We start from the raw sequence: 18,348 nt of genomic DNA on the forward strand, positions 1-18,348 counted from the left end.
CCAGGTAGGCTGGTGGGTGAATCAGCCTCTATGCTCTCTAGGAGGGCTATAAGATCTTTAGGGTTATCAGAAAACCGAGCGTTTTGAATTTTCCAATTATAAAGGTCACTGGTGGAAAAGGGCCAATACTGGAGTCGGGGATTGCCCGTTTCATCGGGGGGTCCTATTTCCCGCAGGGGTAAGGCTACAGTGGAGTCGGGGAAGCGAGAGCTTGTTTCACGCTGCGTGCGCCCGCAGTTCGGCCGGCTGGCCCTTCATGGTTGGTTACGTTTTCAATAGGGCTTGGTGCGGCCGCTGCCTGTAGCCTTTCTGGTTCTGGCACAGCTGCCGCTTCCCGCCCCCCCGGTTCCCCTTGAGGGGCAACCAGCGGGGCAACTGGTGAGGCGGCCGCTGCGGGCAGGGCCTGGGGTGCAAGGGGAGGGGGTAGATAGGGTGGAGGGTCCAGGGATAGTAGGTCCTGGCTATCAGGCAATATGGGATTTAGGGGTGCTGAGGGGGTTCGCGGCTTGGTTGGGCCAGTGGAGCGGGCCGCGAGAATCTTACAGGACCCTGAGGAAAGGAAGGGGGACATCCAGGGTGGAGGGTTCTCAATAAGATCTTGCCAGACGAGGATGTAGGGAACCTGGTCTGGGTGGCCTTCCTCTCCTGGCTGGAGGGTTTTGGCCCTTACCTTGGCAACTATAGGCAAACAAAAAGTGCCCTCAGTAGGCCAGCCCACCCCGAAAGTGGGCCACTCAGACCGGCAGAAAGTGATGAGTCTTGACCGGCGGATGTCCAGGCTTAGGTTATGGCCTCTAGCCTGAACATCCTTGAAATTAGCTAGAAGAAGGGAGAGAGGTGTACTCTGGTTTTGTCCCATAGACTGTATAGGAAAAAAATAAATGGGCCAAGTTAGTTTATGTTCCGGAAGCGAGTTGGATATACCTGCAGGGGAGAGGAGACAAGTTAAATCGCAAGCGCGGCGGCAAACAGAAAGTGCCTTGGAGAAGAGACCAGATACAGAACGGGTGTCCGTAACCCGAACAAAGAGTTCTGATGGGCCAAAATAGTGCCCCAGACGGGAGCCAGAGGACGTCTCCTACTGGTCCCGACTGACTTCCCTATAGCGCGTCCACCAGGGCTAGGTCAGTCACTGATACAGATCCCGCGCGGGAGAGCCAGAAACGGACAGACAACTGACACAGACACAGACACAGACACAGACACAGACAGAGCCGGCTCACTCACCGATCGGTCTCAGAAATGACCCGTTGACTTGAGGTCTGGTGGGTTTGGCGGGGGGGGGGGCCTTCCCGGCCAATGCACCAAATGAAACGCCCAGAGTCTGAGACACCCCCAAAAACGAACCACCAGAGTCCAGAGTCAAAGCTAAGCAGCAAGGGTCATTTATTACAGGTTCGAACCTGGACCTCTGCGCCCTCGTTGCGGTGACGCCGAGAGGTCCTGAGAGAGGTTTTTACACCCCTTTTATAGACAGGTACAAACAAGTCATGGGGAAATCAGGAATACACGGATGTGCCAAGCAATAATGATTGATCAGACATACACGGATGTGCCAAGTAACAATGGTTGATCAGAAATACACGGATATGCCAGGCAACTATGATTGATCAGAAATACACGGATGTGCCAAGTAACAATGGTTGATCAAGAATATATGGTTGTGCCAGGCAACTATGATTGATCAGGAATACATGGGCGCGCCAAGCAATTGTACAGAAGCGGAACAAGCTGGTTAAGCTTGGTTAGGTTTCAGTTTCCTGTAACTTAAGCTTTTAAGTTTTAATTTTCTTAGGCCTCTCACACTCACAGCTCTTTGGCCAGAACTTATTATGTGGCCCCACACTACCGCAGGGGGACAAAGAGGTGCACAGGGGGACCAGGAGGTGCACCAGAAAGAAAGAATATTGGAAAAATTTAGCTTTGAAAATGGCATTAAAAAGTTGCCTCCACCTTCTCTCTTCAAATTCTTTCACATTACTGGTTAGATGACTTTGTGATTACAATAAAGAGAAATTACGACTGTCTTGCCTTTGGCACTCTGTATCTCTGCAGTGGTGGATTAGTGTTCTGTTTTCTCATCTCTAGATGAGTTGAGATCCATGCCCTTGAGTTGCTGTGAGGATTAAATGTAATAACAAAAGTAAATAATTTAGCACAAGATGCTTTAGTCACATAATGAGCACTGAAAAAATGTAAAGTTGCCTCCTTCATCTGGAGTCATCAACTGTCTTGGCAGAGTCAAAGTGTAAATATGCTACAGGGTTGGAACCAAGTTATGACAAAGGAGTTGAGAGGAATAAGACTGTGCACATTACATGTCATGATTAACCAAAATCAAAACAAATATTAGGAAGAAGACCAAGATATGTATCCAAAAATAAGATATCTGGTGAGGGTAGATTTTTTTTTTCCAATTTTCAGTTGTGATCTCCATGTAACTGTTTACTTTTTTACTTAACAACTTTTTATCAAATTATACCACAGCTGTCTTGGGCCCTGGGGATAATAAGAGTGGTGGACAAGACAAATAAGTTTCAAACAAGTTTCTCTTGTGGAGCTATATTCTATTGGGAGAAAGCTAACAACAAACAAAGAGACAGATTTTTAAGCAATTTTAGTTAATGATGAATGATATGAAAGAAATAAAGCAGAGTGGCCTATTCATTGGCTACCAATACCTGTGGAAGGAGTCTGGAATTTATTCTGAGCGATGGTAATGTTCAGATGGCTGTTAGCAGGAGCATGGTGTGATCTGATCCAGGTTTTATTGATCACTCTACTGGCTGTGAGAGGAATAGATGGGAAGTTGGGTGAGAGTAGAAGCAAGGAGACCAATAAGGATGCTCCTGCTGTCTTTGGGCTGCGTATGATGGATGGTTTCCTGCACAGAGTGGTAATAGTAAAGAGAGACAGAGGTAGGCAAAGTAGGGATCTATGCTGAAGAAGGTGATATGCTGGATGAGGGAAAGGAGGGGAGTGGGGGTAGAAAGATAAGTATTCTAATTCTCAGGGTTTTTTTATTGCCTAATTTTTTTTTTTAATTTTTAATGTTTATTTATTTTAGAGAGAGACACACACAGAGCACGAGCAGGGGAGGGGCAGAGAGGGAGACACAGAATCTGAAGCAGGCTCCAGACTCTGAGCTGTCAGCACTGAGCTCGATGCAGGGCTTAAACCCACTAACCGTGAGATCATGACCTGAGCCGAAATTCGATGCTTAACTGACTGAGCCACCCAGGCGCCCCATGCCTAAAGTTTTTTGTTTGAGCAACTGGTGATGCCACTTACTTAGAGGGAAAGATTTGGCAGAGTAAAGCTAGGCAGCTGAGACATAGTAAGTAAAAAAGCCTGCTTTTGCATACTATGTCTGACATGCTGCATCACTAGCAGGAAACAGATGATACATGAAGTAAACTCAAGTTGAATGTTTACAGAGATGTGAATGGGATTAAGGGACCAAACACAGCAACCAAGAGTTAGCAACAATGGGAAGTCTGAAGGGGCAGGGCAAGGAGAGCATTACTGGACACATTGGAGATATAGTCATGGCCAAGGACCCACATAACACGAGTAGTGGAATTAGGTAGAAAACAGGACCAGTGACAAAATCACAGCTGAACAGGAAGAGAGGTAAAGTGGTCATTTATCTGTCCTCTTTATCTTTCTCCTCTTTCATATCCTATTGATGCTTCCCTCTGGATGAATCCAACCAGACACCCAAGAGCTTGAGTGCACAAAGCGATGTTGTTGGTAGAGAGCAGGGCACAGAGTAGGACAATGCCACATGGGGAGTGAATCTGACAGACAAATAGAAAAGGCAGCACCAATGCCTCTACTACTCTTTGTTGGGAAATTTAAGAAGGCAGGAGAGCTAAGGGCATAGATTATTTGAAAGTCATCAGCATTTCGGTGGTCTATGTTGCAAGTTCAGGGCTAATATTTGTCAGGCTGTCACTCTGTGTTAGGCACTCCATCAACATTTCACATGCATTTTTCCAATATAATTCTCAAAACAAACCTATAGGTTAAATATCATTACCTCATTGGCACGGTAACGGTATTTAACCCATAGGTTTGTTTGGAGAATTAAATGAGGCAATTGGAGCACAATGAAGTGAAGCAATTTGTTTAAGGTCACACTGCTATTAGGTAGCAGATACAAGAATTAAGTCCCAGACGTTTCTATCCCCAGGGCCAGTGATAGCAATCATCACTGCACACAGCTTCTCCGAGAGAATTAAATACTGGTGCAATGACATGTTGGGTCACATGTGTTTTTTTTGTTTTTGTTTTGTTTTGTTTTGGCTTTTTTCTTATAAGACTCTTCACTCTTACATTTTTTTCCACTTCTTTGAAAGAAAACAATTCTGACAAGAATTCATCAAAGAAGATATTCCAAATTTTACTATCCCGATTTGGGTATTACTTTTGATTAAGGCTGTTTGCAGACTAGAATATTAGTAACCTACATATTCCCTCTTCCACAAAAAGAGTAGATTCACTTTTATCTTGGGAACAAAGCTGGATAGAAAAGCTTTTTTTAACTTTTCCTAATTCATGAAACATTTATCTTCAAGTCAGGTTTTGTTATAGCAGCACAAATGTGGTCTGTCAGCATTTCCATTATAACCCCATATTTCCAGGGCTTTTCAAGAGTGCCTTAGAGATTCTACTTTGAATTAAAACTTGGCATTCAGGATTTGAATCAGAGAACTCCATTTTCCTTAACAATTAATCAAATAGTTTAGAGATTCTCACTTTAGAAGAGCATCAAATGTAAAACTTTTACTAATGCAAAAAAAAAAAAACATTTTGCTAATTTAAAGTATAATATTATAGTATATATTAAAGTATATATTAAAGTATATTAAAGTGTATAATATTTGCTAATTATAGTTGTATAATATTATACTTGCATACCCTCACTATGCAAGTATAATATTATACAACTATATAGGATATTAGTTCTCAAAGAAAATTAACTATAAAAGTTCCTAAGACAATATATTAAAGCTAATTATAACTTTACTTTACTTTGCCATTTTGGCTTTGTAAGTAATTTATTTCTACTTTGGGTATTTAGAGAATTCGAAATTCTCAGCATAATTGGTTTAAAGTTGTAACACTATCAAGATAATTGAACCAGAATAACATGGGCAGGGGGATCTGGAAAGAGTACCAAGATGTTTCAACATATTTTTGTGAAATTTAAATTCATGTGGGGAAATTTTGCATTCTGTGAAAAGGGATTAACAGCAAGCATTAATTCTGTAAATAAATATTTGAAATTTAACTTTGTGAACACAACAGTAATAGGACTAAACAGAGCTTAGTTATAAAGCCTGTCTAACTTTTCTTAGTTCCAAACTATTCCATGGATGTCCTATAGCAATGAGGAGACATGATGATAATACTCTTCCATATCTCATTTTGTAATCTTTTCTGTAGTCTTTCAACCAGCAGTAAATGGGTTTAGGACTAAGTAAATACCAGGTAGTGAATGAGAGGAGATGAGGCCTTTTAATAAGCCTGTTCTCCTGATTGACCTCTCTCCAGCCACATTGGCTGCTTTGTTCTAGAAATACACTATGTAAAAACTCCTATCTCTGAGACATTTGCTTTACCTTTTCCTTCTTCCTGGAATTCTTTTTCTCTTGATGTCTGCTTGGCTTTCTTCAATTTTTGTTCAAACCTTACTTTTTAAATGTAGTCAAACCATATCATTCCCTTGATAATTTGGTTTGCTCTTAACCCCTCAATCCCAAAACTCATGATACCCCTTACCCTATCTGACTTTTCTTTTTTTTTTTCCCAATACTTATGATCTCCACAAACACACTTTATACTTTTTAAAATATCTATTCCCACCCTATCCCCTTATAATATAGGGTGGATGAAGACAAGGTGCTTTGTTTTATGTTATGTTTTATGTTCAAGGTTCTTTGTGCCTGACATAGATTAACTGCTCAAAAATATTTGTTGAATGAATACATTGTTCAATTACATCTGAATTTTAGCCCATAACAAGATTATACAAACAATATTCCACACATGACTTTCTTTGGTTCTTCTACAAAATTTGTGTTATTTCCATAAGATAATTAAGAATGTCTTTTGAACATTGGTGTCAAAATTAAAAGTCCCCATATTAAAATCCCCCATGTAATCTGTTGTGAGCCAAATTTTCTTGAGATAATTTAAACTGAAGTTTGGGAATTTTTGTGGCTAATAATTTTAGTTATTGTTTGGAAAAGATGACCTGAATGGATAGATGTGAAGTATAGTGTTCATAAAACAAATGATTATTTTGTGTTAAAAAGAATTTACATGCGTTATAACATTTTTATCATGTAATGATATTAATGATAAACTTTCAAAATTCAGGAATTAAAATGTGATCTTGTATTCCATAACAAACAAAAGAACCCTACATACTTAGCTGTGATGGAAATGAGGTAAAAACAAGAAACCTCTGTAAACGTTGACCCCATGGCTTGAAAACTATGCTAATTCTCACATAGTGAGAATTCACCACCAGCTCAGTAGCATAAAAGTGAGGATACTTGAATTTCAGTCCATAGACCAGCATGTATAACACACTTACCAGCACAGCCATGTCTGATTTTGAATGGTAGCTGATAGCAAAAGCTAACATTTTCTATCATGAGAATGTATAATTTCATTATTGGACTAAACAATACTTTAAACCAAATAAAATTAATTATCTTTTGATTTTTGTCACATATTTGGAGAAATTTATTTGATTTTATTTCTGCTTTGTCTTCCTAGGGTAACTGTGAACAATCACTTTATGGTCATATGCATTCTGTCAATGATGCCACCTTCACTCCTAGGGTGAGTTCAGTTCTCTGGATAAATTATTTTAATACTTCATATATACAAGTTAACTGTATTGAAACAAAGTCCCAGGGGTGGGGGGATGGTAAGTTAACAGGGTGAAGAGAACAAGGCTAGGGATTAATTATGGCAGTGGAAAAAATATATAGTCTGGGTTGCAGAAGTTTAAAACACACATGTACAATATACAGTGGGAGGAATGACGAGGAATTCTACTATACTTACTCCACTTAAACACATTTTTTAAAGTGTCTTGTCTAATATGAGCTTCACAAAAGTAAGCAGGATAGACTTGTAAATATTAATGTAGAATCATAAAAATAATGAAAATGCTTGAATGGAAACCCAAGAATAAAAAAGCCGTCAAAGAAAAATAGACTTCCTTCAGGTTAGAACAGAGCAACCTTGATTTGACAGTTTTTCAATTGCTCATTGAAAGGTTTCAAATATATCTTTCTTCATATAAACTGATGACATAGCAAAAGTGTTTATCCACAAGCTTGAGGCATTCAGATATCAGGATGATTTCACCAACTAGGAAGACTGTTAAACACTGCTTTGAGTTGCTAAGCTAAAAGGGTGCAGATAGTACTCAGGGAAGGATGATTTAAGTTTGTTCTTTCTCAGATGAAAGCTATTTGACTGATAGATGACCTCTCAAATCCTTTCAAACTCTATGATTTAATTATTGCTAACATTTCACTTTGTCTCTAAATTCCCAATAGAGTGTGAATCTTAATTCCATATCCCTCTTCTTTCCCAATTAGCTAAAAAATTAATCTGATAGATTACCTACTTCTAACTTCAAAATGACAGCGTTGTCAAAATTCTGATGCTATCATGCTGTTATTATTCTTTTAGACAGAAGAAAAATGCTCGCTAAAGATTATTTCTTCTAACGGAATGTTGTTTGCTCCAACTAAAATTGTGCTGGTGTCACTGTGAATGACACCTGGAATGTTAGTGATGGGCTCAACTACAATTATATTTTAACAAATTCATCTTAGTAAGGGATTTCCATTTAATTGACTCTATTGAGCCAATATATTATGGATTAGTTCTAGGTACCAAGTAAAATTTTATTTTTAGCAGAATTATGGAGCCATTTAAACACTATGAACCCATATGATATAAGGATATTTATGCTAAAAATCTATTAAACAGCTTACAGCTTTACATACCCTAAGAAAAGTAAATGGAAGCTAAATGGAAATAAATTATTTTGTGAGTTAGGCATTTTATTTTTGGTAAGCAATAACATAGCTAAAAAAGACATACCATTTAACATCTCAAATAATAAAATTAATAAATATAGAAATAGCCAAATTAAATTTATTTATTTAGCAACCAAGGAAGATGTGCATTAAGTATACATAATTCAAAAGCAAGATGATGAATATGAGGCCCAGATGTCCGATAGCAAAGTGGCTAACCTCTTTTTGTTTATACATCTTTGTCCATACCAAAGGACTATTACCACACTATTCCAAATCAACATCCCTAAGCCTCATGAAATGCTTCCATTATTTTATCTCTTCTTTGCTATAAATGTTTAATAACTATTAAGGAAATGATATTTTGTTATGATGACTGACACTCTTAAGTGAAATTTTTGGTCACATACGTCAGTTGTTTTGGAAACGGTTTTATTTCACATACTTGCCAAAGAATATCAAAAGTTTAGGAGGTAGTAGTGACAGAAAGAGCACAAAGACTTTTACTCAAGGACATGGCATTGTGACACAGTTCCCATTCAAATAAACCATCAGACAAAGCTGTCATAATAAATGAATTATACAGTGCATATATAGCAGGCAGAGATTTGAATTATTTAGAATTAGACTTGCTAATTGTTTGATGCCTTCAGGGATATGTATTCAAATTGCATTACTAGTTAAAAATGTATTTAGCTATTTACGTAAACACAGTTTTAGGTAAATTCTACATTTTAAACTTCTGAGCAGAAATCATAAATGTAAAATTCAGTTTTACCTAGCTAGCAACCAAGAAACGCAGAAACAAACACCCAACATACGATAGTTATTTATGGTCCTAAAACTCTACATAAATTGAACTGTGTTTCTATGTTATATTATTAGGGCTATGATGTCTTTATTTCTGACTGATTTTTCTATTGGAAATAGATATTTTTTAAAACTGCTTTTTAAAGTAATCTGTTTAAGGAAACATTTTAAGGAACTATGAAAGCTTTCTACTAAATCCATTTTGTAAAGCAAAACAAAAATTTTAAAAATTGACAGTAATTGCTGAAAAACTATTAATAGAAAATTCAATGTACGTTAAACACAAAACCATATATATGTGTGTATATATATATATATATATATATATGTATATATATATATATAAAACAGCAACAAAATGAGCAGGGTATCCCTATCAGAGTGTCCTCTACCTTCAGTTTTCCAAGAAGTAGTCTGACCTGAGTGGAGATTCCATCAGGCCTTCTAGTAGCTCTTGCTGCATTTCCCTAGAGGGATGGCATGGTAGGGTGGGTGTCCTTATCTTTCCGTGGCTGTTTCCAGCTGTTTTCAAAGGCAGGTAGCCAGTGTGGCTATTGCTGTGCCTGCCTGATGAAGTCAGGTGAACACTATAAATCAACTTTATTAGAATACCAATGTATCTTTCCTTGGGAGTATTTACCTCCACCTCACACATTTAAGCTAGGAATTTAACCTCATTGTTGAACAAAATTGGAAGGCTGTACAGGATCAAAGACAATTCTAGTAATTATAGGGTTTTAATTAGAAAGAGAAGTCTTCAGACTTACCTCAAGTCCTATTCTTACTTCTAATTAACCTGTTGTATTAATTCAAATATTGTTATATTGATTTTCCAAATATAGAGGTATGTGTCTTTATTGCAATTAAATAAAATATGGATGTTCTGGTTCAAAAATGGATAACATTGTATATAGCCTTAGTAGAAGACAAATCAAATTCTAACTTGTTTTCCACATATATAATGCTGTGAAAGCTGTAGCTGCCAAGAATGGAGGTGAAGGAACATGAAGTCAATCAGTGTTATCTTTACAGCAGTCTGAAGTTTTGAATAGATAAGAGAAAAATGGGTTTAAGGAATTTGTACCAAGGAAGATACCTACTCCATCTGTTGACCTTGAGTCATGTGGAGGGTAAGAGATCTAGAAGGAAAGTGGTAATTGTGGATGATATTCAGGGTCACAATTTAAGCGAGGAAGATAAAGGAAGTGTTGGGATTTTAGGGGAATTGGCTGACTATGTATATGGAGAATGGTAGTGAAGGGTATATGAGAGATGGGAGGGGTAATGAGCTCAGATTGAGGAACAAACATAACTCTCTGGAAATGAAAGTCTAAGTAATAAGGGAAAACCTGCTGGCTTGAAAGGTCTATCAATAACAGAAATAAATATAACACCTTCTGTATGTCAAAATGGCCATAAAATCAAAATGAAAACATCAAAAAGCCAAAGAACTCATAAAACATAAAGGTATGGGAAAAGATTAAGTCCAGTCTGCATTCTATCCCTAAGTATCTTACCCTGCACTTCCTACCATAAAGAAGTATAGTCTAAGTTAGCTTCATTTTAAGGGTCATCAAGGAAAAAATTGACTTCCAGAATTAAGTGAGGGCTCATGGATCAAATGAAATCTTTTAAACTCAAAATACACCAGCATCCCACTGAAATCCTAAAGCAGATTGACCGCTTGAATAGATTTCACTGCTGAGAATCTCCCAGGCACTCTCCTTCATTCTTTGAAGACTACAGTTCCTGAATCACTCTTTCTCTACCTATGTGGCCCATGAGATAGTCTGACCACGTACTTCCTTGACCACATTTTCTCCAACACCCTTTTTCTCCTCAGCTACATGTTCCAGAAGTCAGACTCTGAATACCTTAGTCATTAACTGTAAATGTATTGCATCCAAAATCTCAGAAGCATGCTTTTCTGAAAGCTTATTTGTCTTTCCAGGTCTTAAGTAAATCCAGTACAACATTTTCTCTCCCTGACTGAGAGGTCTAATCAGTTAAAATCTCACTCACCTTCTTATCACCCTTTCTGCCTTCACTTTATCATTTTACCCCAGCTTAGGTTCTTCAGTTGCCATTCTGTCAGTTCCATTGCAAAGAACTTTAGTTCAATTTGAACTAATTTCCTCTATATTACATACCTGGAAAATCTACATTCTTTAGCCTGTACAGAAAGGATTTAAAAATGCAAGAGAATTGGGGTGCCTTGGTGGCTCAGTTGGTTGAGTGTCTGACTCTTGATTTCAGCTCAAGTCATGGTCTCACAGTTTCCCGGGTTTGAGCCCCTTGTCAGGCTTTGCACTGACTGATGGCACAGAGCCTGCTTGGGATTCTCTCTCTCCCTCTCTCTCTGTCCCTCCCTCACTCATGTTCTCTCTGTCTCTCTCAAAATAAATAAATAATTTAAATATTTTTTTAAATTAAAAAAGTGTTTTTTAATTTAAAAAATTAAAATTGAAATTAAATAAAAATGTGGGAGATTTTAATATACTATACCATCAAATTGGTTGCTTTCTGGTTGTCTTTTTTTAAATATAGTTGACAGAAAATGTTGCATTAGTTTCAGGTGAACAACTTAGCGATTTAAGAGGTTTATGTATTATGCTATGTTTATCACAAATATAGCTACCATTGGTCCTGTTACATCACTGTTAAAATGTCTTTGACTGTATTCCTTATTCTCTGCTTTATATTCCCATGACTTACTCATTCCATAGCTGGAGGCCTGTATCTTCCTCTATCCTTCACCCATTTTGCCCAACCCCTCATCCTCTTCCCCTCTGGCCAACCATGAGTTTGTTCTCTGTATTTATAGTTCTGATTCTGCTTTTTGTTCACTCATTTTTTTTACATTCCATTTATGAATGGGATCATATGGTATTTGGCTTTCTCAGTCTGAATTATTTCACTTAGCATAATCCCCTCCAGGTTCATCTATGTTGTCTCAAATGGCATGATCTCATCCTTTTTTATGGCTGTGTAATATCCCACTGTGTGTGTGTGTGTGTGTGTGTGTGTGTGTGTGTGTGTGTGTGTACACCACATTTTCCTTATCCATTTGTCTATTGATGGACACTTAGATTGCTTCCATGTCTAGGCTATTTTAAATAATACCACAATACACATAGAGGTGCATATATCTTTTGGAGTTAGTGTCTTGGTTTTCCCTGGATAAATACACAGTAGTGGAATTATTGGATCATATAGTATTTCTAAACAGTTCCTTTTCTCCACATCCTTGCCAACACTTGCCTTGTTTCTTGTCTTCTTGATTTACGCATTCTAACAGATATAGATGATATTTCATTGTGCTTTGATTTGCATTTCCCATTAGTGAAGTTGAGCATCTTTTCATGTATCTGTTTACCACCTGTATGTTTTCTTTCTAGAGATATCTATTCAGGTCTTCTGCCCATTTTTAGTAAGATTGTTTGGGTTTTTTTGGTGATAATTTGTGGAAGTTCTTTATATATTTTGGATAATCCTTTATTGGATATATCATTTGAAAATATGTTCTCCCATTCAGTAGGTTGTCTCAGCTTTTCCCTATTGAGAATGATAAGTATGGGTTTTTCATATATGATTTCCATATATGGTTCCTTATTTGATTTTTTTTGAGAGTTTTTATCATGAGTGAAAATTTTGGACCAATGTGTTTTCATTTTCATATGTCTCCATGTATTTTTTTGATTACTCCTCTCTTGCTTCATTGACTCATTGATTGTTCAGTATCATTTTATTTAATCACATGTTTGTATTTTTTTTCCAGTTTTTTTTCATGTGATTTATTTCTAGTTTCATACCATTGTAGTTGGGAAAGTTGCATGGCATGGTATTGAGGCTTTATGGCCTAATATGTGATCTATTTTGAAGAAGATTCCATGTGCACTTGAAAAGAATGCATATTCTGTTGTTTTTGAATGGAATGTTCTATATATATCTGTTATGTCCATCTGGTCAAATGTGTCATTCAATGACATTGTTTTCTTATTGATTTTCAATGTAAGTGGAGTAATAATACTTTAAAGTATTAAAATAGGACTTTAAAGTCCCCTGCTATTATTGTATTACCACCTATTTCTCTCTTTATATCTGTTAATCTTTGCTTTATGTATTTATGTGCTCCAGTGTTGGGTACATATTTACAACTGTTATATCCTCTTGTTAGATTGATCCCTTTAACTTTCTGTAATGTCTTTCTGTGTCTCTTGTTATCGTCTTTGCTTTAAAGTCTATTTTGTCTGGTACAGGTATTGATAACCTAGGTTTTTTTCCCCTCCATTTGCATGGTGAATGTTTTTCCATCCCTTCATTTTCAGTCTGTATGCATCTTTAGGTCTGAGATAAGTCTCCTCTAGGTGAATATAGATGGCCTTGTTTTTATATCTGTTCTGCCACTCTATTTTGATTAGAGCATTTAGGCCATTTACATTTAAAGTAATTATTGATAGGTATGTACTTATTGCCATTTTTAAAATTTATTTTCTTGTTGTTTTTGTAGTTCTTTTTTCCTTTTTCTTTTCTTGTTCTCTTTCTTTGTGATCAGTGAATATCTATAGTGTTTTGTCTGGCTATCTTTCTCCTTATTTGTTTGTGTATCTATCATAGGCTTGGGGTTTGGGATTACCATGAGTCTCATATATAACATTCTAAGTAAATAGCCATTCATATTAATTTGATGATCATTCAAGTTCAAACACAATCTAAATGAATGTGTTTTCTTTCCCCTTTCTCTTTCCTTTTTACTCCATTCTCTATTTTATGTATATGTTGTCATATTTTACATCTTTTTATTCATATTTTTGTTAGGTCTAATTATGGCCAATTATTTTCCATTTAAATAAATCTCTTCAACATATCTTGTAAAACGTTTTGTGGTGATAAACTCCTTTATCTTTTATTTTTCTGGGAAATTCTTTATCTTTCCTTCTTATCTGAATGATAACCTTGAAGGGTAGAGTATTCTTGGTGGTAGTTTTTTTTTCCTCCAGCACTTGGAATATATCATGTCACTCCCTTCTGGCTTGCAAAATTCCGCTGAAAAGTCAGCTGATAGCTTTGTAAGCTTTTCTCTTGTGAGTAACTTTTTGTTTCTCTCTTGCTGCTTTTAGGATTCTCTTTATCTTTAACTTTTGACATTTTAATTATTATGTGCTATGGTGTGGACTTCCTTGAATTCATCTTGTTTGGAATTCTCTGTAGTTCTTGGACTTAGATGTCTATTTCTCTCCTTAGATTAAGGAAGTTTTCAGTTATTATTTCTTCAAATAAGTTTTCTACATCTTTATTTCTCTCTTCTTCTTCTTCTTCTCTCTCTTCTTCTCTTCACCCCTATAAGGTGAATGTTTGTTGCTTGATGTTGTCCAAGATATCTCTTAATCTGCCCTCATTTTTAAAAATTCTTTTCGGGGCACCTGGGTGGCCCAGTCGGTTGTTAAGTGCCAGACTTCAGCTCAGGTCATGATCTCAGGGTTCATGAGTTCAAGCCCCATGTCAGGCTCTGTGCTGACAGCTCAGAGGCTGGATGGAGCCTGCTTCAAATTCTGTGTCTCCCTCTCTCTCTGCCACTCCCCCACTTGCACTCTGTCTCTCTCTCTCAAATAAATAAACATTTAAAAAAAATTTTTTTAATTCTCTTTTTGCTGTTCAGCTTGTGTGCTTTCCATTACCTTGCCTTCCAGATTGCTGACAGTGTTATGCCCAGAATTCGTGATCCCCAAAGACCACCAGGGAGCCGAGTCCAATGCAAAAGCAAAGCTTTTGCAAAGCTCGAGCTACCTCAAGCTCAATCCCCTACCTGCACCGACACAGGGGTGAGATACCGGAGAGAGAGAGCAAGTTTCAAAAGCACAAAGGTTTTATAGGGGTCTAGGGGTAGTTGGTGAGGTAATGGTCATGTCCTCAGCTGATTGGCTGGGGAAGGGTCAGAGTCCTGTTGCCGGGCGTGGTTTGATCGGGAAGTTACTCAAGGGGAGGAGGCGTGGTCTGAGGTTTGAGCGGAGAATTTCTTTCTGCAGCCATGTCAGGGACATAGTCACTCAAGATGGAGGATACAGAACAAGATGGAGGGCACAGAACAAAATGGAGTCAGCCGGCCTAGGTCTGCTCTTTCAATAGTTTTTTCTGCATCCTTAATCTATTGTTGATTCCCTCTAGTGTGTTTTTATTTCATTTATTGTATTTTCCAGTTCTGACTGGTTCTTTTTAATGTTTTCTATCACTTTATTGAAGCTTTCACTGAATTATTCCATTCTTTCCTCCAGCCCAGTGAGTGTCTTTATGATCATTACTTTCAATTCTTTATCGGGCAAATTGTTTCTTTCTGTTTCATTTAATTCTCTTACTAAGGTTTTTTTTCTTGTTCTTTCTTTTGGAGAATATTCCTGTGTCTCCCTCATTTTGTTTGACTTTCTGTGTTTGTTTCTATGGATGCAGTAAAATGGCTACTTCTCCTAAACTTGAGGGAGTTGTCTTATGTATGGTCACCCCTGTGCAGCTTGCATGTGCTTGGTGGTGGCTGTTGCTGGCTGGCTCGAGCTGTGGCTGTATATGCTACTCTTTTTTTTTTTTTTTTTATGTGGAAAAATAAGCCATTTATTCGCTTAAGCCATGATTGGTTAGTTTGTAACTTACATTTGAACATATCCCGCGCCACACCCCACCACTGCCAGGTGAATTCTTCCAGGCATTTATTTAATTGATTTATTTCATTTTAAAAATATAATTTATTGTCAAATTGGCTATAGTCACCCTTTTAAAGCATGACATGTCTCCATCTCTCCTGCTATTATCTTGCTGTTCTGTCTTTGGTTGTTTAGTAGCTATTTAGTCAGGGCTAAGTTCCTCTTCAGTAGAAATTGTTATATTAATAGGTTAAATTTGGTGTGTCTGTGGAGAAGGTGAGTTCAGAGTCTTCCTATGTTTCCATCTTAAACTGGAAACCTGGGCCTTTTTTATTTTTTTCTCTTTCTTTAAGTTAACTTTAAATTTATGACTCCAAAGTACAAATAACCACTCATTATTACTGAACATTTAAAATATATTTGTTTAGTGTGTTCACTTTTCTATTCACTTAGATTACTTTCATACCTTTTCCTCAAATATCCTCATACTCCCACTTCCCTCTCCTCCACAAACCCTCTTCTTATATCCTTGACTCATTCTTTTATGATAAAATAAAAGCCTTCAGAGAAGAAATCTCTTATTCCTACTACTACATCTCTAAATGTATGGGCATCTCCAGGCATTGTCACTGTCTCACCTTCAGTAATCATAGAAGGAGTTGTCAGCCTCTAAGATATTTTAATATTTTAGATTGTACAATAAATTTCATGTCCCGTTCTTCTTTCACTCTCTTCATAAGTTTACATTTACAGTTATTTCTTTCTTTCCCCCTTCCTATAAGAGTATTTTTATCTGTATATAAACCTGCTCCAAAATTTCCCATTTTTTAAAAAATGTTTGACATTCCATCTCTCAATCACTTGCTGCCTTACTTTTCTTACTTTCACATATTCTTAATAGTTTCATTTTATAAATTTAGACTTATTTAAAATTGCTTTTAGTAACAGATCTATGAAATATATGTGAAAAATTTTTTGAGAAAGAGACAGCATGAGTAGGGGAGGGAGGGGCAGAGAGAGAAGGAAAGGGAGACTCCCAAGCAGGTTCCACACAGCCAGCACAGAGCCTGATGTGGAACTTGAAGTCACAACTGTGAGATCATGGTCTGAACTGATACTAAGAGTTGGACATTTAACTGACTGAGCCACCCAGACACTTCTCTATTGAGGTTTTATATTTCTGTTACTACATTTATGATCCATAGAATTTCTGTTGGATTCTTTTTAAATTTGCCGACCCTTGTTTCATTGTTTTTTGTTTTGTTTTTGTCTGTTTTTGAGTTTAGATATATGTTAATTTTTTTCACTTTTTAATCCATAATTTCTTTGAAGTTTGAATGACAGTGTTATTTTTTCATTATCTTATTCCTCCATGTTGCCCTGAAATTTCCTATATCATCTTTGCTTCAGCCATTAAAGTATGAACTCCAAGTCAAAAACTCCACTGAAACTGCTCTTAATTTTCATATTGTTACATCCATTGATTAATTTTCCATTATTATCAGGTTTTACTTTTCATAATCACTTAAAAAAATTCTTCATGAATCCTAAGAAGTAAAATCTCCATGGTCATTGCTTCTCAATCTACTGTGCTGAATCCTTCTTTATCTCTTGACTGCTAAATATTAAACAATGTCAAGGCTCAATCTTAAATCCTGTTTTTTAGCACATTTTCTTTTCACATCATTTCATTCAAACCTGTGACTTTTGCCTACATGTGATGACTTCCAAGTAGGTCCCACTTGGATCATCATCATTACACTTATCATAAGCTATTTTGCTTCTCAGCCTGAATATCTATAATATCTCTTCTTTTAACATGTTAAAAATAAAACTCTTGCTTTCCCTTCATCTTAACTGGTTCCTTTATCCAGCTCTTACCATCTTAGTGTCACCCTATTCATCCCTTCACAGAAGCAGGAGATCAGTCATAGTTCACAACTTTCTTGGGACTTTTTGACTGTTTACTTTTTGGGAAAAAAAAATCTTTCTAAATTGGAATGCAGTGAAAAGAAATGAAAAAAAGAACATTTTAAAATCTTATTTGACTCAATATCTCTAAAATCTAGTATAGTTTATTTTATATTTTTAATGTTCAAAAATATGGTGAATGGATGCAGAGTTCTGAACAAATGAAAGTACAAAGAATTAATTACAGCATTGTATCATTGCATCTTATTGATTTCAATTTTATTAGCCTTCCAAATTCTGTGGACTGCAAGCTAAACATATTTTATTATCAGGATAGATTAGTTGCTCCTTAGAAAGCCTCTATAGAATCATCGTTTCCTATGACTTTGGGACACTGGAAAATTACCAAATTTCAATTATACTTTTGGATCCTGATTTTCCCAGTCATGAGATATATAATCTTGAGCAATCATTCAGTTCTTTTTTGAAAATGAATGATAAAAAGAACAGTGAGTGTTAGATTATACATGAAATGTATTTAACATAGTGCCTGACAACTAGAAAATGCTATTATTATCACTCTTCCTCCCTCCTCCTTCCTCCTCCTCCCTCCTCCTCCTCTTTCTTCTTCTTCTCCTTTTCCTTCTCCTTCTCTTTCATAAAGCTAACAGTCCTTTTATCCATTTGCATTCAAATAAGTAACAGTAAATAAAAGAATACACACAAACACATAAGATAAGTTTCTTATGTCCCATAATTCAATTGTGTTTAACATAATATCAGTAGTATAACCATAAATCTGCAATATACATTTTGTACTCTAACAGAGATTAAAAAAAAATGGAATTCTAAAGCTATTCCAAATAAAAACTAAGCACTTGTACTAAACTTGAGCTGAATCCTACTAAAAAAATGGATAT

At 36.6% G+C, this 18,348-nt stretch overlaps 1 protein-coding gene across 2 annotated transcripts in view; it reads left to right on the top strand.

The window, feature by feature from the left end:
• The window catches only part of SPAG16 (sperm associated antigen 16), a 1,016,770-nt gene that overhangs the window by 707,695 nt on the left and 290,727 nt on the right, over positions 1 to 18,348 (top strand). For both annotated transcript variants that reach the window (XM_042950045.1, XM_042950046.1), the window contains one exon: positions 6,793 to 6,858. In XM_042950045.1, the coding sequence (XP_042805979.1) occupies positions 6,793 to 6,858 (66 nt within the window). The remainder of the gene's footprint in view (positions 1 to 6,792; positions 6,859 to 18,348) is intronic.

This window comes from Panthera leo, chromosome C1 (assembly GCF_018350215.1).
Source record: "Panthera leo isolate Ple1 chromosome C1, P.leo_Ple1_pat1.1, whole genome shotgun sequence".
Classification (NCBI taxonomy): domain Eukaryota; kingdom Metazoa; phylum Chordata; class Mammalia; order Carnivora; family Felidae; genus Panthera; species Panthera leo.